At 36.3% G+C, this 27,615-nt stretch overlaps 2 protein-coding genes and 1 long non-coding RNA gene across 9 annotated transcripts in view; 2 read left to right on the top strand and 1 right to left on the bottom strand.

Moving 5' to 3' along the window:
* Window positions 1-4,425, top strand: part of LOC123711552 (protein kinase C and casein kinase substrate in neurons protein 1) — an 88,653-nt gene extending 84,228 nt beyond the window's left edge. For 4 of the 5 annotated variants that reach the window (XM_045664132.1, XM_045664133.1, XM_045664131.1 and 1 more), the window contains 4 exons: window positions 111-212; window positions 781-920; window positions 2,500-2,699; window positions 2,805-4,425. In XM_045664132.1, coding sequence (XP_045520088.1) covers window positions 111-212; window positions 781-920; window positions 2,500-2,699; window positions 2,805-2,917 — 555 coding nt within the window. In that variant the 3' untranslated portion in view covers window positions 2,918-4,425. The remainder of the gene's footprint in view (window positions 1-110; window positions 213-780; window positions 921-2,499; window positions 2,700-2,804) is intronic. The other variant, XM_045664134.1, reaches the window with a different exon arrangement.
* Window positions 4,426-5,073: 648 nt separating this feature from the next.
* LOC123712486 lies at window positions 5,074-8,185 on the top strand. Its single transcript, XR_006754101.1, has 3 exons — window positions 5,074-5,346; window positions 7,466-7,627; window positions 7,949-8,185. It is a non-coding gene; the product is annotated as an uncharacterized LOC123712486 (long non-coding RNA).
* A 706-nt stretch (window positions 8,186-8,891) lies between these two features.
* Window positions 8,892-27,615, bottom strand: part of LOC123711649 (myotubularin-related protein 13) — a 70,232-nt gene continuing 51,508 nt past the window's right edge. The window contains exons 13-40 of one of the 3 annotated variants that reach the window (XM_045664307.1): window positions 27,036-27,171; window positions 26,664-26,785; window positions 25,777-25,874; window positions 25,471-25,633; window positions 24,763-24,868; window positions 24,210-24,344; window positions 23,597-23,765; window positions 22,851-22,987; window positions 22,128-22,285; window positions 21,525-21,679; window positions 20,938-21,103; window positions 18,741-18,872; window positions 18,255-18,363; window positions 17,822-17,973; window positions 17,236-17,378; window positions 16,615-16,810; window positions 16,120-16,255; window positions 15,739-15,921; window positions 14,631-14,798; window positions 13,956-14,108; window positions 13,283-13,428; window positions 13,053-13,200; window positions 12,716-12,916; window positions 12,414-12,543; window positions 12,210-12,336; window positions 11,575-11,654; window positions 11,218-11,300; window positions 8,892-10,771 (exon numbers count right to left, since the gene is read on the bottom strand). In XM_045664307.1, coding sequence (XP_045520263.1) covers window positions 10,679-10,771; window positions 11,218-11,300; window positions 11,575-11,654; window positions 12,210-12,336; window positions 12,414-12,543; window positions 12,716-12,916; window positions 13,053-13,200; window positions 13,283-13,428; window positions 13,956-14,108; window positions 14,631-14,798; window positions 15,739-15,921; window positions 16,120-16,255; window positions 16,615-16,810; window positions 17,236-17,378; window positions 17,822-17,973; window positions 18,255-18,363; window positions 18,741-18,872; window positions 20,938-21,103; window positions 21,525-21,679; window positions 22,128-22,285; window positions 22,851-22,987; window positions 23,597-23,765; window positions 24,210-24,344; window positions 24,763-24,868; window positions 25,471-25,633; window positions 25,777-25,874; window positions 26,664-26,785; window positions 27,036-27,171 — 3,925 coding nt within the window. In that variant the 3' untranslated portion in view covers window positions 8,892-10,678. Of the gene's footprint in view, window positions 10,772-11,217; window positions 11,301-11,574; window positions 11,655-12,209; window positions 12,337-12,413; window positions 12,544-12,715; window positions 12,917-13,052; window positions 13,201-13,282; window positions 13,429-13,955; window positions 14,109-14,630; window positions 14,799-15,738; window positions 15,922-16,119; window positions 16,256-16,614; window positions 16,811-17,235; window positions 17,391-17,821; window positions 17,974-18,254; window positions 18,364-18,740; window positions 18,873-20,937; window positions 21,104-21,524; window positions 21,680-22,127; window positions 22,286-22,850; window positions 22,988-23,596; window positions 23,766-24,209; window positions 24,345-24,762; window positions 24,869-25,470; window positions 25,634-25,776; window positions 25,875-26,663; window positions 26,786-27,035; window positions 27,172-27,615 lie in introns of all 3 variants that reach the window. The other 2 variants (XM_045664308.1, XM_045664306.1) reach the window with 2 other exon arrangements.

Below are 27,615 nucleotides of genomic sequence, written 5' to 3'. Positions count from 1 at the left end.
TGAATACTTGGTTGCTTAAAATTATCGATTTCCGGTTTCATTTTGGGCATCCCAACTTCCGCCACTGTGTGTAAACGTTCGCGTCGCTTGATCGCGTGTTGGAAAACCAGGAATACACGGAGGAGTTCCGGGACATCGCCAAGGGCAAGTCGAAGGAGAGCCTGCCCACCGGACCGATCACCTTACTCAACCAGCGCCCCGTCAGCGAAGACGTACGTCTTTCCGCCCAGTTGCTTCATTCGACAGTTCCTTACCGCTCTCTTCTAAGAATTATTTTCCTTCGTTTAAGTCGCTTAAAACCATGTTTATATGAATTCAATGATAAAGGATGTCGAGTGGAGTAATTAAAGCGATTTGTTTTACTTTTAAACACGAGAATATTTTGTTAGTCGATAATAGAAATGAATACAAACATCGTGTTATATAGATTTAGATAGACGACACAGAATATATCAGTGTGCCTCAATGAAGGGCTAAGCACATTTTTTTATTGTAACGCGGTTGCAAAATTAAAATGAATTTACAAGTACTAAGTGTGATTAGGCCCATGATGGGATTTAAATGAGAATGAGATATGTTGCTGTTTGCATGTTTATATATTAATTTATATAATAAATATTTAGGGAGCGTGGGTCATTCTCATTTCGATCTATATAGTTTTATTTTCATCAATGTTGCATGATTGTCGCTTACGATATGCATATTGGCACGATTATTAACACTATAGAAATCGTTATTTTTTATATCTCAATTATCTAATTATGAAATGTCGATATACAGGAACTCCCGCCAATAACAAACAACAAAGTGAAGGCGAATCACACGGAGCCTGTAGTACAAGTGAATAACGCGCCGTCACAGAACAGCACAGCTAATAATACCATAGACAAGAAATCTATCAGCGCACCAATCGCAGTCACGTGAGTATCAGTCATTTGTTTTTTTTTATGATTCCAAAATTAAGTTTAGTTTAAATCGCCGATGTATTAAATATAATTCTAAGAAAATTAACTCTGAAAAATGAATATTAACCTACCTGGCTACTACCTGGACATATTACTGCTTCTATAAAGATTATTAAAAAGTAGGGATGTTTTAATTGCCGACACAACGATACTTTTTAAATTCGCGCTTTAAAAAAATAAACGCAATTTAATTTAAATTCAATAAGCGTTTTTTCAACAAAAATCTTATATAATGTTAATTTTCATTATTGACATTTATTTATTTTATTTGAATTTAATTATTTTAATAACTATACCTTTTATCTTATTCAAAGTTTGTGACGGTTTATAATTTAACTAAAAAATAAAATATTTAATCATACTTGATATATTTTACCTTAATTTAAATTAAATAAGCGTTTTTTTAACAAAAATCTTATAAAATGTTAATTTTCATTATTTACATTTATTTATTTTATTTTATTTGAATTTAATTATTTTAATAACTATACATTTAATCTTATTCAAAGTTTGTGACTGTTTATATTTTTTTATAAAAATTGAAAACTGTAATCAAACTTGATATATTTTACTTAATTTAAATTCAATAAGCGTTGGTCGGTATTGACGATATTCCTATACGAGTATCGGCCTCGGTATCGTATCGGCAAAAGGCGTATCGAAGCATCACTATTAAAAAGTAATAGAGATATAATACTAAAATAGATAGATTAGAAAGTCAGTTAAAACTGAACCAGGTAAAAAGAATAATGAAACCACGGCGCTATCAGTTTAATTCTCATCTGTGAACAGAATCTTGTTTGACACGCGTTCTACGTCACATGATGAGTCATACGTCTGTTTACCAATCACGAACGCCACAATTTGTCTTTCGTCTAAAAAGGAATGTTGCCTGGAGATTAAGTTAAGATAGAAAATTCCTTCTCGGTCCATATTTTCCCATTCCTAATCCTGATCCGTGTCCTAGTATTGAACGTTTGGAGATCTACACGTGTTCGTCGACGTCCCATGCACCCGTTCGCCTCGCGGTACGATCAGACCGGGCGCAACATTCACGATATACTATATGCGAAGTCAATGATGGGTTCGATTGGCAGTTACGTATATTTTATCTTAATCAATTTTGGTATATATAGAAAACATAATCTATGTTTGCTCCACTACATTTTTCCATATCCAACAAGCAAGCCTTTGGAATCGTCTAGGAAATTAACAATTGTATTTTGTGTATTAATTTTTTGAATATAAATTAACTGAAGTTTTGTCATAATAACTATTTAAAATTATCACTATTAGGATCAATGTACTAAAATAAGATGGTTCATAGGCAGGCACATATCTACTAGGTACTTTTTTTGTATTATTTTAAATTAAGGTTAGTGATGCTATAATGTTTTTTTTATAAACTCCTTACTAGAGTTGTTTGTTTGGCTAAGAATAATCGCTGGTTCATCGTTGCGAGGGTGTTTTCTTTTCTTACTTCGTTTTAAATACTCACTGAATATAAAATAGTAATTAGATGCTTGAATTTCAGGAACGGTACAGCATCAGCGCCAAAATCCAATAAGACGTCGCCCGTGAAGGAGCCGAGTCGGCAAGATAATCCATTCGAAGAAGAAGAGTGGGAGGAAGAGTCAGGAGGTGCTTTGACGGATACGGGTGAACCGGGCGTGCCCGTGCGAGCTTTGTATGACTACACTGGCGCTGAGAGTGACGAACTTAGCTTCCGGCAAGGTTAGTGCTGCTATAGGCTTTGACTCACTTTGAACTGTTTACCAAATATGCGTTATTAATGACAAAAAGGTATATTTTAAGTCCTTTTTACTTTACTCTTTCCAGGTGACTTATTCGAGAAACTAGAAGATGAAGATGAACAGGGATGGTGCAAGGGCCGAAAGGATGGCCGAGTGGGGCTCTACCCCGCCAACTACGTGGAGCCAGTGGGGCATTAACGCTCTATTTCCCCTTGCCCCAACTGCGCAACATATATACTTGTGAAAATGCCGCGAATTGTTTAAGACATTGAAGGAGGTCATTGTAATATATCTTTAAGTTAAAAAAATAAATCGTTTGAAATTACATTTTTAAATAAATATTTAGTTGTTAAACAGTTTTGGTTATTACAATTGTAATAAGATTGATTACAAAAGTCAAATTTCGTGGCATTTTCGCGAGTCTAAATTTGGACGTAATGTGAAGACGTCACTCGACTTTGTAAAATGACGTAACCGACTCTTTGTATTGTGGATTAAAGTTTATATTTACTATTCAATACTTAACGAAGCGTTGTAAATTAGTAAATTATATTTAAAATTAGCGGAAATAGCAAAGGTCACTGTTACGTTGTACAATTGACGATTTATCGACTTTAGAAATTCTTTGAATAGAGACGAGCGTTTGGGAATTACATTCAAAGTCTCCTACGCCTTGACGATTCAATGTGAATCAAATATGATGAACCGGTCTTAATGCTGAAGGTGGGTAAAATCCGAGTTTTTAACAACTGCATATCAAACAATTAATGGCAGATTTTTAGAATTATATTTTAGAAATTAAAAAGAATTACAATTTCTTAGTTCCGTGTAAACTCAAATCTCAATGAAGTACCGTTGAGTTAACATAAATTACAAATCATTTGTATGAAAATTTTAATATCTGACAACGCGTAAGCAAGCTTTATAAGCGATATAAATAATTGTAAAAATGTTGCCAATAAACTGAATTTGAAAGAAAAGGGAAAACGAAAATGAAGTTCAATAAAAAATTATGTGGTGAAGGCGTATGAGAATTTGATTTTAATTAAAAATCCAATCGAGTTGGGTGTAGAATCAATGCAAGTATTGAATTACGACTTTTATAAGGTATTAATGGCTCTAAACTGGCTTAACGAGTGATATACGCGTGTGTTTTGACGTCGTTTTAACCGCGATTTTTTAAAGCTTTTAACGTGCACCTAAACGTTTTACTCCTGAACTTTATACGGAGTTCGAACGGCCAAGGTTATTTTTCGAGGTTATGTACACGGAAACCAAAAATTTTAAATTGTAGAGCGGGTTTAAGGGTTTGAAGACGGCCTCTCGGCGCTTCGGTTTAGAGAAATGATCGGTCCGACCGACGACTTGAAGCCAAAAATGTACGCTAACGCATAGTTCTGTACATGTCTCGTAGTGTATTTATTTCCTGTATATAAAAGTATTTACGAAGCGAAGGGAGCCTTTAGATGTAATTTATTAATGTTTTCCTTTCATTTTATACCTCGTTTTATTGTTGTATCGTAAAGTAGCAACGAGTCACTAGTTGAGGCGGCGTATGACTTGACGCGCGGTCGTAGTTTTATTGTTTTGTTATAGGTTCAGAGACCACTGAGAAATTCATTGTATATTATTATCAGAGAGGGTGGCCACGGACCACTTATGTTAATATATTATTAATATTGGTAAAATAAATTGTTACAATATGATTGTCGTTGTTTTATTTAGCGATTTACAGACATGAAAGTCCGAAATAGCCCAGTTAGCGATGTGTATCTCGTTCGTATATATTAAGTTTCTCGTGTTAATAAATACATTTTTTGTGATTAGAAATAATGTTCCGTCAACATTATTGTAATTCATTATCAGATAGTAAAGCAGAGCAGTGTTGGCATAATGGTTGTACCGTGCGACTCTCGTCCCTGAGGTCGTAGGTTCTATCCCCGGCTTTGCACCAATGGACTTTCTTTCTTTACCCGCATTTAACATTCGCTCAAACGGTGAAGGAAAACATCGTGAGGAAACCGGCTTGCCTTAGACCCAAAAAGTCGACGGCGTGCGTCAGGCACACAAGACTGATCACCTACTTGCCTATTAGTTTAACAAATGATCATGAAACAGATACAGAAATCTGAGGCCCAGACCTAAAAAGGTTGTAGCGTCACTGATTTATTTTATCAGATAGTAAAACAAATTCCTTTCATCAATTTCCTGATTTAAACAATACGTTGCGTTTAACACGAACGTCAGATACGATCATATGAACTATGACAGTGTTCATTTTGTTTTATATAAAAATGTCGTGGTGACTTGTAAATCATTTTCGAAAATGTGTAAGCTAATACGTGTTACAGCGCTTTTTTGCGTTATATATTTTACTAAAGCTTCTGTAAATTTGGTAAGAGCCATGTTATTTTTACGAATTATCAAATTCAAAAGTCCTGATATTTCGCTTTTTTATGAATAACCAGGGTTCCGGTCTCTGGTACGTGCGCACAATTCTCGACTGCAATGATGAATTACCACGATTCGTCAGCAATGCGACCATCGATAAACATAAATTGAATCGTACGCATGACTTATATGATTTAGAGTTTGATGTATATGAAACCGTGGGAAATACCTATGGGGTAAGCTTTTAATATCTGCAAAACTTACCATTACAGTAGACAATAACTTTAACTTTTTTTATGTAATAGGAGACAAACGTGCAAGAAGCTTACCTGATGTTAAGTTATATCGACGCCCATGGATACTTACACTGCCAGAAGGCTCGCAAGTGCGTTGCTAGCCTTTTAAGATTTGGTACGCTCTCCTGTTGAAGGATCCTAAGTCAAAGTAATGGTTCGGAAATACTTCAATGAGCAGCAAACTTAATTTTCTAATTAAACCTAAAGTATGGTTACAGATATTATTTTCTTTACAACATTAAAAAAACCAAAAAATCTAAAACATTAAAGAAAACAATAAAGACAAAGAAACAATAACATTGAATAAAAAAAAAGGGCGCTTAACGTCTCTTAAAGGTGCCAGTGTTAAATAGTTGGTCTCCCAAATTTCAGCCCACTCTTTCTCTAATTTGTGCTATTTTTTGCCGAATGTAGTTTGCTCGCCTACTAATGTGTAAACTTTTTGGTATTATTAGATTAGCGTGGATATAATAATTCAGGGCTTATATAAGAGAACACAGACATAATATTTGAAAAAAGGTAGACCAGTGTCACAAAAGAATCTTGCTGTTTGTGTGGTAGTAGAAGTGGAATCAAATTAAATATTTTGCAGTCTAAATTAGAATCCCTAGTTTTTAGTTAAAGAAAAACGCAAACTAATTAAAGAGTTAAGTTGGCACCTGTAGATAGTACCGGTGACCTCAGAGCTGGTGTTTTCCTGGCTTAACGAATACGTATCGCAATACAGCGAGGAAATGCTGCCAGTGTTAAACACTGCCACAGGCACCAAACTTTTTAAATTTGCTTAATTTTCTTTTTATTAAATTGTAAATAAACAGATTTTTGTATGTTTAGTTACATGAATTAAATCTAAAAGCTTTTCGTGCACTAGACTGTGTAGACTGTATCATGCAGATTTCTTCGAAAGCGTATACTTCACAACGCGTTATAAATTATTTTTATTATGTAGTTGATACAAGTTGGTATACTGTAAATATTCAGGCCCAGATATTTTTCGTGGATTCGTTTCTCGATTAGCACATCGTTAATGTTTAAAGATATATAACCAGGCATTTGCTTGTTTGTAGCGCTAAATATATCGTTTGTTTTAGTGTTAACGCCATGTTTCAGTGTTATTAATATTTAATATGTTATATTGGAACCACTCGTTGATGTTGTGCTTGTTCAACTATGTTGTTGAGTGATGACTAATGTGACCAGACGTCCCGTTTTGAACGGGACTGTCCCTTTTTCCAATTACGAGACCCGGTTTCCCCGAAATGAACTGTGGGACGAAAAATTCGAATCCTTGCGAAAATTTGAGCAGCCTAATGTAAAAAGAACGTGCCAAGAGTTTCATTCTTATTTGAAATCGTCACTAGCTATATTAAAACAGATTTGTTCTTCTGTTCAACTTACTTGTGTACATTTTGTGATTCGTAAATTTCACGTTTTGAGACAAAGAATAAATGGTCACTTTAGTGATGACCCAAAGGTATAAGCAAGTATCGTTATCGTACAATGTAATAAGTCTATAATAACGTTGATGTAGATCGAAAATATTGATTGTATTAGCATCGTGCCTTGGGTGCCACATTCAATTGGTACAATTTTGACTATTTGGGACCTATTTGTCAAATAAGATTTTCAGAGCCAATCCAGTCACGCTTTAAGCTTTTAGTTCCTGCAAGACCAGTTCGTGACTTACGGTATCAAAAGTTCATTGTTTTAAGTCAATTAGGGTTCTAATAACGAAGTATTTTCTGTCAACATTTTGATCACAAGGTTTTTGTGGAAAGAATACTAAGATTCAGTCTAGAAGCGTATTTGGTCTTAGAATAGAATTCAGGTGTTTTTCTAAGCTCTTCAAAATTGGTGAAAATACAGCTATGACAGGGGAGATACTCTTTTCAAGAAAATCACGCTGTAATGCGTACTACAAACAATATTTAAAAAAAACAATTTTTCTTAAACGCTCTCCATATGACATTTCTTTCGTAAATTGGATGTCTTTATCAGTCTTTTGTGATTTATTACGGGTACTTAATTTTTTTAGAGTAATTATATAATCTTATTTTAGGTACTAATAAATTTTTACAAACACTCAGACGGCGGTAGCAGGCTAATTCAAGTGATGGCAGAGAATAATATAGAAAAGTTTGTTGAAAAGTATGCTCCTAATAACGCAAAGGTGGCTTTTACTAAGGCTGGAATCGATCCTCCAGGCTTTCCCATCAAAGCGGTAAAATCTCAGATATTTTTTATTGTTTTAAGTGAATTGTTGCCTTAACAAAAAACGTGTTTAAGCCAGAGCCAATTCTACTATATTTTTATTTGAGCAGTGATAGCATGAACGAGTTTCTAAATACTGAGATAGCAACTTAGACGCTATGAACACCTGGTATTGAGGAAACTGCATCTCAGCCCTACAAACCGACGTCGGACACACAGCTAGGCTGATCACCTCACGTGTTGTAACGCTATTAATTATATAGAAGACTTCCTATGTAATTTGAGGAATAGCTCGTCTCGGGTTAAGAACATACAGATATTTGGTTTTCAGGGTTCTTACAAAATAGAAGACTTCTTCTTTAACCATTGTGAATTGCCAGATATGGCCATATATGGAGAGTATACCGTAGATGCATTTATCGTGAAAGATGATATACGAGTGGCATGCTTCAGGGGACACGTTGACTTTAGGGAGGACGAAGACGATATTTGCAATCGAACTTCATCCACAGCAGAACGGATAGGGACTTTGAAGACTTTATATTGAAATCTTCGTTATACTTATGTGTTCTGTTTCATATATTTTCTTTTATAATATATCAATCAATCAATGAACAAATCAATAAATAGAAAACCACTCAAAAACAATTTTTTCAAGTTATTCTCGAGGTGTTCTACATAAAGGTTTTTAAGAAACGTGCTTAAAGACCTAGTAAACAAATTTACTTAAAAACTCGAGATTGTTAGTTGATGATACACTATTGTAACTAACACGTGTAAACTAGCATGTGTACATGTGTATTTTTTACTATAACATTAATCGAAGCTTTGGAGCAGTATTGACAGGTGGCCTAGTGGCTGCAGCATGCGACTATCATCCCTGAGGTCGTAGCTGTGCACCTATGGACTTTCTTTCTAGGTGCGCATTTAACATTCGCTCGAACGGTGCAGGAAAACATCGTGAGGAAACCGGAAACCTTGCCTTAGTCACAAAACGTCAACGGCGTGTGTAAGCAGGAGGCTGATCTCTTACTTACCTATTGCAGATACAGATTTTTGTTTGTTTATGAAACGAAAGCTTCGTTTCATAAACAAACGTATAGTGCGAAACTACCTTTACCAACTTAAACTCATAAAATTTTGGTTTTACAAAGTTCTAAGACACGATACTTTTGATAATTTCAAATCAATTGAGAGCTAAATCAAAACAATAATCCCAAGTTCGTACTTACTGTGTACACAATTGAATTTGGGGACATTGCATCTTATACCCAAACCTGGCCAATGTGTGTCAGCCAGAAGTGATCTTCTGTAATAAGTTCTAGTTCTAAATAAGTTAGCATATTAAGTCTTTCAATTTCACAATTATCATTAACATAGTTTTCAAAATCTCTTTATTTCCATTGTACGCAGTGCATTTTACACATTCTGTCACGCGCCAAGCGATACATCAAAACAATTGAAAAAATATTATTTTCCACTTTTCTATGAAGCCTACGGAACATCGATAAGCGGGAAATCAGATCTTCAACGCATTGTTTGGCACAAACTGAAGATTTACACGTCCACCCACGTTGTGATAGGTCCAGGGCCGTATTCTAAAGGTTGGTCGTAACCGTAACGTAACGTACGTCAAAAACATATTGGAATCCAACGACAACAGTTAGCGTCTCAAGTTAATAACAGGCGAAATGTGGTTTGGTATACCCACTTAAGTATCTTCAAAGCACATTTGTTCCGCAAAGCAGGCAAATAATATGGCAAAAAGTACGGGTTATTAGTAATTCAAGGGATTGGAGGAAGTTACGCAATAAAAGTAAATTTTTTGTATGTAACTACTTAAATCGTCATAATTTTAAGCTAATTTCAAATATCTCCAAACCCCTTTGTCTGTTGAATTGCAATACGCACATAGGTCATATCCCACCCTACCGACGCAGCAGAAACATTTACCCGATAAGGTAGAAAAAGAAATTCTGTCCGAATCTTTTTTTTTAAATGCATAAGCTCACAAGCATTTGCATCGTTCCAAATGAAAGAGATTCACGCCACGCCGGCCTCACTGATATGTGAACACAAAATATTTACATGAGTAACCATAATTGATGGGTTCAGCGGAGATCGCTTAAATATCACTTCGAAACCTACTTCACAGTACAACATACACTCCGGCCGAACTAAGACTGCTGACGGAATAGCATTCAACAAATACGTATATCAATAGAATCGTATCTAAGATCGAGGTTATTTTAGCAGATATTCTGATATTCTATTAAGTACTAAATAATTTAAAGCTTGCAAATAAAAAAGAACTACATCAAAATTACATTATCAAACGCTAAATTATATTTTTTTACATGAGGGTAGATAAAAAATGAGTTAATTAAAGATACCCTCCATATTCAAATTATGAGTTTTTCATCCGTTTTTTTTTTAATAAATATCTAAACAATATATTTCTTAAATTTTTAATATAATTAAGCCAGTATTAGCTCGGCCAGAAATCACTACACAATGCGACTGGAATTCTCATAAATACTTTTTACGAAAATATAGAAAATAAATCTAAGTTAAAACGTAAATAGTGGAACAGAAGTCTTTACACAACAATTAATTAGGTTAAATATTTACAAATTTCCAACATAACAATATATTTGTTGACAACTAGCATTAACAATTTATTTTACCTGTGACAGCTTCATTCTCATAAACGAAATCCATATATAAAATTTGCCTTCAACCGTCTAATGTTCATAAAGTAAGGAATTTTTAATACAAGAATATCGATCAAAAATTACGAATCTTTAAAGCACTTCCTTCTATCAAAAGCAAAATAAACGTATTTTAAATATCAGATAATGCAATACATAAAAAAATGCATTTTCAAAGTACAAAACAATGAATAACTATAACAATAAACGAGGTTTGCAAAAGGTATCAAACAATTTACATAAAATGCTGAGAAATGCCTATATTACGAGAAAAGTCACGTGAAAAACCTTTGTGACAGTGTGACAGATTTGACAGCTGACAGATTATATGACACATGACGTATGACACTTCACTGTAGACAGGCCTGTAGCTTCTCGATCCACTCCTGCGCGGCATTAGCGTCGCTCGCGCAGAAATTGTACGTTCGTCTGCTCGTTCGTAACTGGAATTTAAAAAAAATAAAAAATATTTTTGTCTAATATAGATTATACAATACCAGCGACTGTCCTCGCTTCGTGCAGATATTTTTTAAAAACATTTCAGTAACAAATATAACCAATGCTAGCCCCAAATAATGTCATAGCAACGAAAGTTTCGATGTTGTAGTTTTCAAAATACCTATTTTGTTATTTTTAATACCTTACTATAGATTAATTTATTTAAAATATTGTGATCAGTGAAGGCCGATTTTCTGTACCCCAATATTATCTGATTGATATTTCAGAGTATTTTATCAATTGTTCTTTTAAAGACGAAGTACATCACTGGGGTGAATTGAAAATTCCTTGTAAATGACATGACTTTGATGCCTATTATCACTTAATAAGGCGTATATGATTATAAAACGTGTTCTTAAAATGATTTAGTTTACTTATAAAATATACTAACATCGAAGAAAGACCGATCGTCACATTTCTTAGGTGGGCCGGGCGCAGGCGCCGCACCGGACACCGCTATCACTTCCGCTAGATCTGAAATAATAATTTATTGATGCGGACGACAGTAGTGGGATACTCTTTAAACTGAATACTTATTATATATATTTAATTAGCGGACCCGACAGACGTTGTCCTGCAAAAAAATAATTCAAATAGGTCCAGCCGTTATATATGTAAACTATCATATCTTAGATCAAACTGCACACAATGTGCAAATTTGATTAAAATCGATTAAGTAGTTTAGGAGTCCATAGCGAGCAAACAACGTGACGCGTAATTTATATATTTTAATATAAATCCAACTCACCAATAAATCCTTTACAATGCGAATCCTCCATCGCGTCGTAATATCGCAATTGATGTTTTATAGAGTCCAACACGAACCATCTGAAATTAATATATTTTTAAAACTATAATTGAACAACCATATGAACGTAGTGAAATATTAACACTAATGAATGTAAGTAAAATAATTGCTTATAGATTTACGTTAACTGCCAGCTCAAAAACTGGTAATAAATTCCTTCACTCTTTTAAATCGCTAAGGATTTAAAAAAATCTTTGTAAACTGTAACCATTACATTGTGTTAAAGCCATTAATGTGGAAAAAGGAGTACCCACTGTGAGAACAGATACGTATCACGCTCAACGTACGCGTTCGTTACTATTTTAAAGACACATTTACCTTACGTACTGATTTTAAAAGATGATTTATAAAATAACAAAAATTTTAGAAAACACGGTTCCATATTAGACATTAGTAAACCTACAGAACCAAAACCATCTTTCTCTAGAAAAAATACTAGTTTAGTCTATAGTTTTTCAAAATGAGCTATATCACAAAAATATGTTATATTTTTATTTCTACCAAGCTTATTTTAATTGTGTAGTCCTAATAGTGTCTGAAAAAGGCTGCGACGGACAAACACCCGAAATAATTACCTTTGTTTCCAGCCCTTGAGCAGAGCCCCTCTCTTGTAGAGGTGACCTTCGTGTGTCCTGTTCTCAGCTACGTTCGACGAGAACTGCTCGTAATACTGCTGGGAACTAGATTGGAGTGTGCCTACACCTGTAATATATGCGTGACCATTTAAAATAACATTTATTAGAATGGTTTGTGTGAATATATTAAAAAGTATATCATACTGTTAGCGAGCGGCATCTTGGCATCCCTGTCGGGCTGCGGCGGAGCCTTATACTTGGTGCAAGGCAAGGCGAAGGATTCCGCGCATCTCTCGTGACACGCAGCGCCGCAATCTACGCAACGGACGCCCGTCTGGAACGTATACGCACAAAATAGTTATTTATAGTATGTGTCGCTTATAGATCACCTTTTATTTCTTGCTTACATTTTAAGAAAATTAAAAATAATTTTCTTAAAATGTACCTCAAGCCACTCCATTATTATGCAATATAATCATGGAGTGGCGACGACTTCAAAGACTTACCTCCAAAGGTCCCCACAGCAAGTCCGCACAGTGATCACATCGGGCCGGGGCCGCGGCAGGCGCTGGGGCGAACCTGTGATGTGGAGCGGCGGCCGTCGGGGCGGCTGCCAGTCTTCCTCGCACCAGCACTTCCAGAGTCCCTCGACGATGAGCTGCAGCAGCTGCCATGCGGACTACGCCGCTGCACATCGATGAGACCCGCTGCAATTAACAATAAAAGCGTCAGGATAATATGACTTCAATAAAATTTGCAGGACTGGCATAAAATATAAATATTACGAGCGTATATCAAAAATATATATAAAAATTCCAGCAAAATAATATTCCAAAAAGTTACCTGCAACTCGAGTGTATTAGGTAGCTCCAGCTGTTCCCATCTGACTCGCCACTTCTGAGGCAAGTGACCCAGCTCCAACTCCAGCTGTCTCAGTCTCTCCAAGAGACCGCTAAATGCATCCGACATACATCGAGATATACTGTCGTAACTGTAATTTATATTTATATTGTTATCCAATATACGAACACAGCCAATGGACGGTCATCTTTAATTGGTAATAATTATCATACCCGGCCGTAATGAGTCTCCTGCTGGCTTTTGGCTCTGGGTCCGTGGGCCATAGATCAGGTTCGTAAGGCGCTCCGTGAGACAACTCCTCGGTCACATAGTAATCCCAAACCTCCAGTCGGGAGACAGCGGTGACAGGACGCAATACCTGAGGCGATCACATTTTTCTCTTTCACGTGTATCATTTATTAAGAATATTGTTTTTATACGCGAGTCACGTGACAAAACGATCACAGATTAGCTGACGCTGACGTAGCATGCTTATAAATATATATCATTTCTTGGAATTAATTTTCGTGTGTATGTTAAGAATGATATTTTTCACGTCAAAAAGTTGTTGCGACGTTTGCTTTTGCGTTAACACAATGGCCTGCCATCGAATGTTAAAATTCCATACGTAACATAATTAAAAATAACAACTTGTATAGGTTCTACAACAATTAACGTAGTAATTTTAATTATAACTATATAGTATGTTTTAATTATAACTATATAGTATGTTTTAATTGAAACTAATCAGTGAGTAAACTATCTTTGCTTTAAAAGTTAATAACGTACTTGACGATCTCACAAGCCTCAGGCCCATATCAGTTGAAATTGTGTCTATTCCTTGCCCAATTGGAGGGTTACGGAAGTTCCAGTGTGACTATAGAATGAATAAAAGCTATGGCTAACCGGGTTATCCAAGTCCGGTGCATAGAGCAGATTGAAGAATATCGGCGATCTCTGATGAAGCCTGTCGATGTACTCGAACACGCCCAGACCTCCTCCTCGGCCCTCTTCGTCTCCGTTGCCACCTTCAGCCCCGCCGCTGCCGGTTTCCATTACCTAAAGGTAAAAGGTTTCAATTATTAATGAAATATTAATAGATACAAATCTAGTACGTTCTTTACGGGTACGTAATTGTGTACGCTAACGAACGACTCCGTGTTTACCGTCCAATAATTAAGACATCAGCTTCTAGACATTCCCAATGTTAAAAAACACTATTTTGTTAAAGCGGTTTAAAAATATAAATATATGTATGAAAGATTTTATTGATTTGTATCCTAACAAAACAAGTTACCATTATTGATTACTCCATATAAATTACGTACAAAACAATATATACACAATCAACATAACTATATTTAACAGCAGTAGATTTAAATATTTAAAAAAAACTTAATTATTACAGTACATCAACTAACACGATGAAGATGTTAGTTCACTCAACACGGACAATTAAAAATGTCCGTTTATCTTTGCAGTGCATTCATTATTTCCATACATTGTTGCATGTCTCCCCTTTCCTTAGTTCGTAACGTAATTGTTTTTCTTTTCACATTAAAAAAAAATGTAAAGACTCACCAGCCTGCCAACATCTGGCCTCCTTTCATCAGGCGAAAGACCGATGTCTGCTCTTTGCGCTTCATTATCGAAGAGGAACGTCCGGAATCGACAAGACACGCTGTGGTACGCCACGAAACGGAGATAGTAATCGTTGAATTCGAACGCCAGGGGAAATTGTTTTTGCAGCTAAAATATATATTTTAGCATTTCTTATTGTGTTTATCTTACACAAGCAGTATTTATTAACATTTCTTTGCTTACAGAAATATAATACAATTGACCTAATTAAATGAAAAGGATGGCCTTATCGCATTTGAGCTATATATTCCAGGTTAGAAACTAAAGATAAGGTAATCGCAGAAGTGCAAAAATACATAAGAAATATTCTTATTTAGACAAAGAAAACAAGTGGATCAAAAACAAAGCAATCAAAAAAATATAAACAGTGAAAGGGGTAATAAAAAAAGAATCACGGTAAGTTCAGTTAGTACGGAAGTTAGGGATAGGATGTGGACAAGTAATGATTGACATGGGATTTCAAGCGTTATCGGTGAGCCTGTCATGGTAATCCCGAAATCAAGTGTTGGAACCACGACTGTACTTTACTTGCTGAATACTTTTTAATAAGACAAAAGGACTTATAATCAGAACCAACAATTATTAACGGGTTTTAGCGTCATATGATATAATTTCTGGAAAAAATTTACTGTCATTGAAAATTATATTAATTGTTACTCAATTAACCCTTGGATCAGCTTTTACATTTTTGTTTATTCATATTATTTATATTTTTTCTTTAGATTTCATTTTATTTAATTTTAATTATAGTTGCATGTTATTTTGAGTTTTTCTGTTGTTAATTAATTATGCACTTTTTCTACTTAACCCTCTTTAGGTGTTTCTTTTATTGTTCCATATTAGGGTTGCCTGGAAGAAATCGCTTGTTAGCGATAAGGCCGCCCGTTGCCTGATAACTTATGTAACCTGTTTTTTTTTTGTTTTTTTATGCGTATGATTTAGTATATTATGGTAACGAAGTGTAAATAAATAAATTATACATCGAACTAACTACCCAACTCGAGTTTCTTGAAAATGTTTCTAACAAAAGAATATCGAATCAAAATACCTGATGTACAGCATCCAGGAACATGAGGAACGTCGGAGTGAATCCCTGCTGAGGTGTGGCTCCCAAGTTTAATCTCTGTTGAAACTTATGGCCTAAGGCCAGCCATTCCTTCTCTATTAATATCCGAAATCCATCGATTGTCCGGTAGTAGGGGTCTAGGCAAATTTGGGCTAAAGACGAAATCTGAAATTCATCACAAATTACTTATTAAATAGTTAAGTTCAATTAATTTTTAAACGTAAAATGTTACTTTAAAGTATTTTAGGGGCTTGAATAGTCCCGACTAACAAACTAAGTAAAAATGTGTCTTTATTCTTGTACCTATTGTACAGAGACACACAACAACTCCCTTAATAACCCCAAATAACTGTAAAATTATACCTGCGCGCACGCGTCCCATCCGTCCTCGAGCGAGAGAAGGACGGAGGATCCTTGCACGTCCAGGAGATCGAGTACGCACCCTGACAACTGCAATAATGTACGCAATTGCCATAGCCATCCCGACTCCTCAATTAATCTGAAATTTAATTAGTGTCATATCATATTTTAAACAGATTCTCCAGAATCTGTGTGTGTGTGTTTATATATACATTAAGTCTTTTTTCGACAGCAGGCCACATAATTATGGAAGAGAAACATCCTAGGCAAGTACGTAATATTAATGTCAATTTTTTACAGATCTGACGCAACGATTTCTAACATAATTAGTTGCGTATACGTGTTTGGGTTCGTATACGCATTCGGAGCGCTTTAGAAGTTTTGCATAAAAATCTATCGTTTTCTTATTATTATGATAGCGACTCGACTTGTTCGTGATCTTGCAACAGTTAACGAGCATTTTTACATTCACATATTTTTATAGTCCATGCAACTTACTTATAAAAGCTAGGTTCAGGCGATGGGGCAGAGGGCGCTGCGGCTCTTAATAACTTCTTGAAGGCATGTTTAGTGGCTCTGTTATCAGGGTACTCTGCAGGTACGGGTTCCACTCCCGCTGGCCAACCAGCCCCAGCACCTTTCTCCGTCACCACGTACAATGCGGCACGCCGTACACCGCTCGTCTCGCCCGAAGCTGTCGAGCAAAAATATTTTGTTGACCAACATGTGTCTTCTAAGTGTCTCGGTAACATTAAATTCTAGGTTCGATAACGGGAAAATAGTCCAAAGCAAGAGGTCAAATTTATTTTCTTATACAGAACTGGTCAGACGTTGAGCCACGATCTCACTCGACGTTAACTGAGATGCGGTTTATCGGAGGGCACGCCAGTCTTGGAGATGGAAGAAAGATCGTTGTGGAGATAGACGGGATCGAGTCTTAAATGATTCAGAATTTCTGAAGCTGTTCAGGTAAAGTCCAGGTGGTCTTATTAAAAATTTGAAAAATAAAAATATCAACAGATTAATTTATCTGTAAATATGTCCTGTCAAACGCGTAATACAAAACCACTTTTACATTGCAATATTCTACTGTCTTTGCTTCAAATATCCTAAACTCACCAGAATCAATTTCAGCCGTCGACAGTCTTTGTCGAGGGGCGTATAACTCCAGGTGTGAGGCCTGTCTTCTGTCCTTGAGTGAACCCCATCTTCCAAAATGTCTGCCTCCCGTTGCACTATTTCCACCTTTTCCGCCACTATTTCTGCCAAGAACTCTGGAATTTATATCTCTCCATAAATATGAAAATTATTATTACAGGGACATTTAGAATCCAATAATATATATATGTGTATATAATATATATTTCTACTGTATTCTACATACACCCGGTCTGTCACTGAATTCGACTTAAACGCCTGGACTGATTTGAATGAATTTATTTGGATGTGTTTGGGCGGCGCCCTGGATGGTCTAGATTCACACATCAGCCCGACAGATGGCGCTGCAGACGGTGTTTTCATGCAGGACAACGTCTGTCGGATCAGCTAGTATATGCATATATATAATGTATAAACATACTTTTAAGACATACATATATGTAGAAAGTAAATCACGTCATTACATTATAAAAATACCTAACCTAAACTAACTCTTAAAAATCACTGTTCTGACATAGAATGGCTCACGGCATCAGGAAAATCTCACCCCAGTGTCCCAGCAGCCTTGGTGAGCAGCGGAGTATGGTTGTGATGCTGCTCGTCACAGCAAAGCAGAAGGGAATCTAGGCTTAGGCTGGAGTCTTCGAGCTCACCGCGTGACGCGGGCGTCAGATTGACTAGAGTTGACAAAAATCTCTCCTACAGACAAATATTAGTGATCAAACCATCTATTGGGATAAATATACTTTTAGGTCGAGCCAAATTATACAAAGTATAATACAAATACGTAGTTATTTACTCCAAAAATGAACGTAAGTACAAATTAATACTGTCTGTCTGTACTGTAAATTTTCAAACAAGCAAGCCTTGTAGAAAACATCTATCTTTAGTCCAGGATTATTAGGCATTTAAGAAATCCCGTAACTCTGGATAACTCCAGTGAAATTAATTGAACAGAAAGGGAATTGTAAAAATGTTACCTGTTCTAGGCTAGAGGTAGTTTCAGCCCCGGGCTGCGCAGGCGCAGGTGTCTGATGACTGCTGCCCTTCAACATACCCATCACACCTTTGTGGTGGGACGCTGCCGACCTGTACATTCCCAAGATTTAAAAAACGGTTAAATTTCATTTTAGCAATTAATGACATAAGTTAAGGCTTTAAAGTATTTTAGGAAACATTTATTCTTTAATTTAAAGTAAAAGTTTTTGACAGCACCTTTCCAGTTACAAAAAAACATTTTCAAGAGTGCATAAACAATGAAAAAAAAATTTACATACGGAACAACAAAAAAAATTTACTAACTACAGTAGCAAATAATAGAACTTTTGTAAATTCACTCATTTCGATAACTAACTTCATACAGCATACATACCACCATGTGCGCCCTTTTCGTAAGGTTAGTTCTAGCCGTTAGCACATTATGGAACGGAAACATCTTAAATTATTTAAAATTAAATTTTCTATACCTGGCGAGTATTGCCCGTGTCCGCGGATGTCTCCACGTGAGAACTGGCAGGCGATTCTGCCTGTAGCCTCGCGCTGCCCGACGCAACGACTCGTCAGATATACATTCCGGAACCGCCACGACGGCTGGATAACTGTAATAATAACCATGAAGAGTCTCACAATTTTACAACGCTTGCCGAATATAGGTGAGAGTGGAGAAAGTTGTCGGCACACGACCGCCAGAAAAGAAGAGCGCGACTTAAGAAGACAATTGTAAAGAGGTACTCTACGAGGAACGTACGTTCTAAACCAGTAACAAAATAAATTAATATTAGGTTCTTACATATGAAATTGGCGTTTTGTATGGGAGGAACAAAAAGTCGAATATTTTTAAATATAATATATTTAATTAATCAAAGTATGAACCACTGTTTTCTATGCACTTTTGCCATGTCATAGGTAGTTCATTGATCCCTTTACTAAAAAAAACCAGTCGGACGGGAATCAATAAAATCTTTGCAGGCGATTTGGACTGCCCCATCAGAGTTAAATTTTATCCCTTGCAAGAAGTTGTCCAAATTTCGAAAAAAATGGTAATCTGTTGGAGCAAGGTCCGGGGAGTACAGAGGATGTCTTAGACATTCCAATTGAAGCTCTTCTAATTTGGTAGCCGTCTGTTGTGTAGTGTGTGGTCTAGCGTTGTCGTGAAGTAGCAGTGGCGTGGAGCGATTGACCAGCCTAGGTTGTTTAGCAGCTAGCTTTTCCATCATGGTTTGCAATTGCTGACAATAGACATCTGCCGTAATAGTCTGGCCAGATTTGAGAAAACTGCAATGAACAATACCGGCACTAGTCCACCAAACGCTTACAAGTAACTTTTTTGGGGTTAATTTTCGCTTGGGGCAGGATTTGGCTGGCTGGCCAGGATCCAACCATTGCGCTGAGCGCTTCCGATTATCGTAAAGAATCCATTTTTCATCACAGGTAATGATTCGGTTTAAATACCTTCATTATTGTGCCGATTTAGTAATGTAACGTAGCAGTCGACGCGCATTTGCCGGTTTGTTTCAGTCAATTCGTTAGGTACCCGCCTTTCAAGCTTTTTAATCTTCCCAATTTGCTTCAAGTGAATTAAAACAGTTTTATCACTAACACCGCAGCCTGCAGCTAACTCGGACGTGGTTTGCGATGGATCCGCTTCCACAATAGCCTTCAATACTTCATTATCAACTTGGGTCTCAGGTCGTCCACGGGGCTTGTTCTGCAGGTCGAAATTTCCAGAACGAAAACGTTGGAACCAAAAACGAACTGTGTTTTCTTTTGCAACATGACCGCCATACACATCATTCACCCTTCGAGTCGTTTCTGCAGCACTAGTGCCACGGCGGAATTCATACTCGTAAATAATGCGATACTTTAAGTTTTCCATTTTGTAAAATGAGTGACGGCCATCGAAGCACAAATACATGAGTAAATAGCTGTACAAATTTGAATTTGAAATTCCTAACCAAAGAGGAGGTATTTGAGGTTAAAGTGGCCAGTACGACAAAACGCCAATTTCATATCTAAGGACCTAATATTAATATTAGAATAATTTTTAATTAAAAGCTTAAATAGTTATTTGCATTGGGTATTAATAGATTTTGATTTCAAAAACGGCAATCAGCTTGAACTATACGTTAAATATTTGAATGTTTTTGTAGCGTACACGCGTACGTATAATGCTGATAAGGTGTTTTCTGTTATGTATGTTATATATATATATAACATACATATATATATAAATATATGTCTGTCAGTCGATTCGTTGTTACCACTAACATTCGTACTTAGTATTGATTGTAGTCAGAAATTCAATGTCTGAATTATAAGTAAAAGAAATAATAACTTTTTTATGTATGACTCTTTTAATCCATAACTTCAATTTATGATGTGTAATTTGTATGAAACTTGTTTAGAAAAACAAGTGTGCTAAATTTCGTAATTGTATGTTTGACTACAAATTACTCAGAACCTAAAATCCGAATCAAGATGATCCTTCCATGTATAACAAATCCAATCCAAATTATGGAATAGTCAACAAAATACTTTTGATAATTCCAAAAAAACACCTCATTGTTTCTCGGGATGGTTCAGTTTTTCTGTACCAATTGAAACAATCAAATTATTCACCATAAACTTAGATTTAAATATAGTTAAGATTAAGGTAAATGTTACCTCCTACACAAGGTATACACAGCATTGGCGTGCGCGAGTCTAAAAGGAGCGCTGGCCAATCCGAGCCTCGTCCAATCCCTCGCGTACGCACGTTCACGCACGCGCTCCAGCGTACGCGCTGCAGGCGCCTCTGCACTTTCACTGCTGCCCAAATCCAGTTCCTCCACTGAAATAGCATATCAAACTTAAGTATGGTCACTTTTTAATCATCATCATCCTTCTTAATGAGGCACAAAGATGTCTATATTAATAAATAAATTATAAATAACACTTAATTCATAGACAATTGATTTACGAATAAAATCATATCTACTAAGACATTTATCAGACTACGCAAATAATTGACACCAAACTGCCCTCTATGTTATTACCGCTACACAAATACGTAGAGGCTAGTACACACGCGAATACATACACACACACACGCACACTTCAAAACTATTTTTTTTTATAAAAATCAAAGTAGTATCTTAGAAAGCTTAGGGCTGCTAATATCTATTACACAATCTATTACATCATATGATAACAGCTCATAAATTTGTGTATTACTATAAATTTATAACTATCCAAATTGAATATAAACTTACAAGACAATGTGTCAGCCGACAAGGACGACATGAGAGGCGGCGAAGTGAGAGATCGCGCATCTGCAGATGGCAGCACGTACTTTTGACGTTTCGATGGCTTGGGTTTGAGTCCCGCGCGACGAGCTGTTTTTAGGAGTGTCTTCTTCGCAAAACCTCTGGGAATCATTACACCACATTGTAATAATGTCACAAGAAATATCATGAGAATATCCGGAATAATTGCCGCAAGGGCCCGGCGGCAGACGCCAAGCCCACAAGACCAAAGAGAAAAGTCCCTTTTTATGAATTGGGAGAGACACTCTTCTGCTTATATTCTTGGCCACAGATCTGTGTGATAGGCTACTATGTAGGGGTCCTTTATATTAAAAAAAATATGTCACAAACGCTTAATTTTTACGTATTAGTTTTAGTTTTATATTATTGTACGTAAATTCATTTTTTTAATGGCCGTTAACGTCATCTCAGAAAATCTTCAAATCAATTTAATAAAGTTACCAAGACATATTTAATTCCAAGACTGCTGCTAATATGACCTAATCTGGATGAAAAGCAACTCAAGAAAATAATTAACATACAAGTTATTACGAAAGTTGATATACTGACTTGAGCGTGTGATGTTTGGGCGGAGCGAGCGCGGGCGGAGGCGCGGCTCTGGGCGCCAGAGCGAAGTGTAGCGAGGGATGCTGCGGATGCCGCTGACGAGCCACTTGCTTGCGGAAGGCTTCGGCCTGCTCACTGCTCACCTCCTCGTCTAACGCCACCTGTAAAGTTCATTGCCCAAATAGGTTTATGTGCATTGCCCAACTTAAAAATTTATCCAAGTTTTTTTTACACGTCTCGAATTCCGAATAGTTTTGTCAGAAATTTATATATATTTTTGTAAAATTATTAGTTAAATATATCTTTATGTTATCTCTTATCTAGGTTTTATATATTCTTTAGGTCTAGGCCTCTCACAGTTTTTATTTAGGATCGTGAAAGTCCAACGTTATCTATAAAGAAATTCAATTACATTGTTTAACTAATTAATAAAAATAAATCAATGGCGCTACAACCATTTTAGGTCTGCGCCTCAAATTTCTGAATCTGATTTATGATTATTTTCCAATCTAATAGGCAAGTAGGTGATCAGCCTTCGCTGTCTGAAACGCGCCGTCGAGTTTTTGAGTCTAAGAAAAGCCGGTTTCCTCATGATGTTTTCCATCACCTTTCGAGCGAATGTTAAATGCGCACATAGAAAGTCCATCCAATCCATTGGTGCACAGCCGGAGATGTTACTACTGCTCACTTTAACTAATTAATCGTATAAACAAAAGATTAAAATACTTTAATAAGCTGTGAAGTTGCGGATCTCAGTTGCAGTCCGTCGTGAAGTGCGTGCTCGAGATGCGCTTGTGTGCGTACGCCTTTTTCGCGTGTCAACGCACACACAGGAAACGCACGGACTACGCTTTGCTCGCAAGCTGAAAGCACGTTGATATATTTTGTATCGAAAAATCAGTAAGCAATCGACTTTTAATATTAGGTCCATACATATGAAAATACTGCATTACCTACCAAATACTTTGACCTCAAATATCTCCTCTTTGGTTGGGAATTTCAAAAGTTTTTCTACGACATCCAGCGTACTAAGGTCCGGACCTTACTCCAACAGATTACCAATTTTTGTCGAAATTTGGATAACTTCTTGGGAAGTAAAACTCAGATGGGGCAGTCAAAACCGGGAAGAGTTTATTGATTCCCGTCCGAATGGTTGTTTTTAGTAAAGGGATAAACGAACTACCTATAAGATGGAAAACTTAAATAGATAGCAATGGTACGTACGTTGATTAATGAAATGTATTCTATTTAAGAAAATCTAATTTTTATTCCTCCCATACAACACGTCAATTTCATATGGAAGGACCAAATAGTTAATAAATCTATTTTACTATTCTTTATACAAACAACAATTTTTCCGTATTTATTGACTTATTGCTATTAAAAATAACTAATAATTCACAAGTGAGCCTGACATGTATTGCAGAAGAAAACAGAAAAATTTTAGTTTTTAAAACTAAAGAAAATCTTACCGTACGGGTCAACAGGGGTGCCCTTGAAAATGATCCTATAATTGGTGAGGAACAGGGCTCCCTCAGCGGGCAACAACGGTGCCTCTCGCCCATCTGCCACCAGTAACGCTCGTAGGGCGGGCGCCGTTACCGACTCACCACTCACTAGGGCGGGAGATACTATACGTGGCTGGAAGTAATTTTAAACAACAACTGCAATTTTTTTCTACAATAATTTATTTAAGATTCTCTCCCCCGTATGCGATAAAATATTCACAATTGTGCATTGTACGAACAGGAATTTTCGCCAATCATATGGGGTTGAGGTAACATTTTCCAACTTACCAAAGAGTTGTGAGGATAATTGGCTCGTTTTCTGTTACGTATATTTTGATTAACAATGTAATCTGTTTGTGCTATGAATATTGTCTAAGTGTTTTCTTTTATTTGTATGTGTGGCCGAAGATTACTTATAAATAATTATAAAAAATAAGAAGAAATAATTGTATAAGGATTATTGATATAGGTAAATATTCAATATAATAGTAGATATGTAGTAGGTAGATTCCTGTAGGTGTACGAATAAACAACATATTTTTTAACAATTATACAAACAAAACAATAAAAAACATACCTTGTGTACAGGAGGTAAACGTCGACTTTCTCGTGCCACAGCATCCAGCGTCTCCAAGTGCATGTGGACCACGCCTGGGATCATCTGATGCAGGCACCTGATGTGATCTGCCGTCACTCCTCCCTCTGTACACACCTGGAAACAGAAGTCTTAATTTTCACAATATTGCAGTTTACAGGTTGACACGCTGCAGGTGTTGGCCATCTTTGTGAGAGGCTGGTGCCTATAGAAGTCTTGTGACAAGAGGTCACCAGCCTTCCATCGCGGAAAGAACATATACAAAAAGATGACTACATACTGTAAAGTATGATAGTGGGTGTGTGAATATGTGTAAGAGTGAGTGAATTAAAAGTGTGTGAAAGAAATTCAATTGAAAATCTCATTTGAGTATGACTTTAAATTGAATTAAGTAGAATTTGTACAATGCATTCTAATTGACACGTTTTTAGAAGTAAAGAGCAAAATTTGACTCCCTTAATAGTGGCATCTAATGCATTACAACTAAAACATTAATTTTACTGAAAATCCGGGCATTTACCCATATATGAAGTACCTTATCAACAAATCTGGAGACCATCTTGATAACGTTGTTTCCCGCCTCGCCAGGGTCTGCCTCCTCAAAGCCGGATTCTGCATCAGCACTATCGGATTCCGCTACACTAAAGTAAGGAGAACATCGTTAACTTTTAAGAAAAATACTAGATTTTTTTTTACCCAAGCACTTATAAAAACTGCACCGCAACCCGACTAGCATCAAATCATAAGTGAAGCAAATCACTGGGTTTCCAGGTGGAATTTAGTAACACCATCTGGGGAGCGATGATAAATTAAACTATGTATATTAAATTCGTGTTCCTGGTTTTTTAATTGTTCAAAACTGTATTACTATACAAGTTCTAGAACTTGGCCAGTGGGACCTCCCTTTAGGATAAGGGAACTGTCAACCATCCTTCCACAAGGCTTAGTAATGTTTTACAAGCAAACCACCTTTATAAAACGGTTTACGGACGATAGTTTAACGAGACAACGTCATAACAAAACATTGATGAAATGATTGCATACTTTTTTCACTTAAAAAGGATTCATTTTTATTTAATTATCACTATTTTGTAATATACAAGGAAGGAGTGAATCCCCGGACGCATAGGCTATTAGGCATTAGCGTAACCGGACAATGTGTGTAACGGGACAATGAGCGTACCGGAACAATGAGTCGTGCTTTTTCGTGCGTGCTGCCGATATATATCATAAAGAACATTACCTATTACTAACACTATTAGTGCCTCGATCGTCATCCGGCCGGACATCCGCTCTTCTCCCAGCGCCCTCTAACGGCAAAAGTAAATACACCATACGATTCGCGTAGTGTATGGCCTGGCTGTATAGGGTCGACTCTTCGCTCGCTATCAGCTCTGCTTGCTTGTCTGGAATGTAGACGTACTACAACTATATTCTGACTATTCTTAAGCGTTGGAGATGTTCCGCGTGAATGAACATACATGGCAGGGTTAAATCAATTAGAGATTACTAAAGGGAGTGGTTAAATATTTTTATTATTATTGCTTACCGGAAGCTAGGGTAGGCCATATTCTCATCTGTTCAGCCGCTATCTCCAACGCACTTGGCTCTTGCGCCTTCAACAATGATATGAATTCTTCATCTTCTCTGAAACAAGATTGTCTTTTAGTCTTTTATTTTTATGGTTATGTCCGGTTTATGTTTCCATCACACTATCGTAATGTTTTTTCTTCTTCTCTAAAATACTTGTATACAATAAATAATATTGGTGTATCGGAATACTTCCAACCAACCAAATGAATACCAAAGAAGAGATTCATTTGACCATTATGTCATTATGTATGTCATTTCGTTTGAAGCCAAGTTTCTTTAATAGTGTTTAGTATTTTCATAGATATAAGACATCAAAAAAAGTTCATGGAAGTACTTTCAATAAGTTTTAATGTTACAAGAGCACTTTCTCGTACAGTGGAACTACATACGTGTTAGGATCTCATCAGGACGAATTTTAAGATAGTGTCGACAATGTTAATCCATCACCAATTAATATTTAGAAAGTATTTTGATTGAAGAACATTATTTTAATAATAAAATTGTAAGAGACTAGCTGCCCAGGACACAGGAAATCCTATAGGGGGCTGGTATACTTTATTTTACCTAAACACCCTTTTGTATTATGTATAATAAGGTTTTTTATTTTCTTTATTTATTTCAGTATGTTTCATTTTCATTCCCACATTAATAAGATTGTAATATATTGAGGCCGAATTCTTAACTTTATAAACGTGTCCTGGGCTTTTCTCTGTATTTATCAATAGCTTTTATTATCTGTAGGACTAAAATACCATGGGCTGGTGCGATACAAAATCAGTATTGTCATCACCATAATTCCTATCGCTATTAGGTTACAGAACCGGAGGCAGTTTCAAAGATTACCTGGGGCTAGGCACACGTTGGTGATGTGTTGGGCTCGGCAGGTATAAAGCTTTGATATCTTTCTGTACGTCCTGGTAGAACGCTGCCTCCCAGAACTGCTGACTCGTCCATACTGCATGTTCCTAGACAGAATTATTTCTTATATTTACTATGATATAAATGCTCCACTATCTCTGAGCAACGGGCTGTATTTATTGTGTGTATCTAGATCAAAATAAACACATAAAATACCCCAAAAGAAACATACCACATTGCTAGAAATCATTCCAAATACCCAGAATTAAAAAAAAAACCTAATCTAAATCAAACAATATTGACACATAGACAAGGATATACGGGACTTATGTGAATTTAAATATTTTAAATAAATACCTGTATACACATATAGGCGTACTGAATAACGCCCGTGCACAGCTTTCTACAGTACGCGGTGGCTAGAGGAAGAACGGCCGCCGCTATCGTGTGCTCGTCCAACGCCGTCGCTGATTGGAGAGCGCAATTTATCAACCTGAAAGAGACATACATATATATATATATATATATACTTTTGTTTGGTGAACTCACAAAAGGTCAGCCGGTGGTCGTTGCGAATGCATGTAATAAACACTGGTTTTAATTAAATACTCTTTGGTGTGCTATAATATATATGTTAAGATATATATTAGTGGCAAAGTCAAAGTTAAAAATCATTTATTCATATAGGTAACACAATGTACACTTATGAACGTCAATAAAAAAGAAATATACATTAGACGCTTCTAATTTTACATTTACTGCCAATTTCCAAATCAAGGGCGTAGAACGGAAGAGAAGAACTGGCAATAAACTCTCCGCCACTCTTTTTAATCGCCAAGTTTTTTTGTATTACGCAACGCTTGTAAGGAGCTGCAACCATCACACCATGTTCCACATGACATCAGCAGGAGGCATGGTGAAATAGGAGCACGCACTT

The sequence above is a fragment of the Pieris brassicae genome, chromosome 7, assembly GCF_905147105.1.
Source record: "Pieris brassicae chromosome 7, ilPieBrab1.1, whole genome shotgun sequence".
Classification (NCBI taxonomy): domain Eukaryota; kingdom Metazoa; phylum Arthropoda; class Insecta; order Lepidoptera; family Pieridae; genus Pieris; species Pieris brassicae.
The sequence above is the reverse complement of the archived record's forward strand: the minus strand, read 5'-3'. Positions and strand labels throughout refer to the sequence as shown.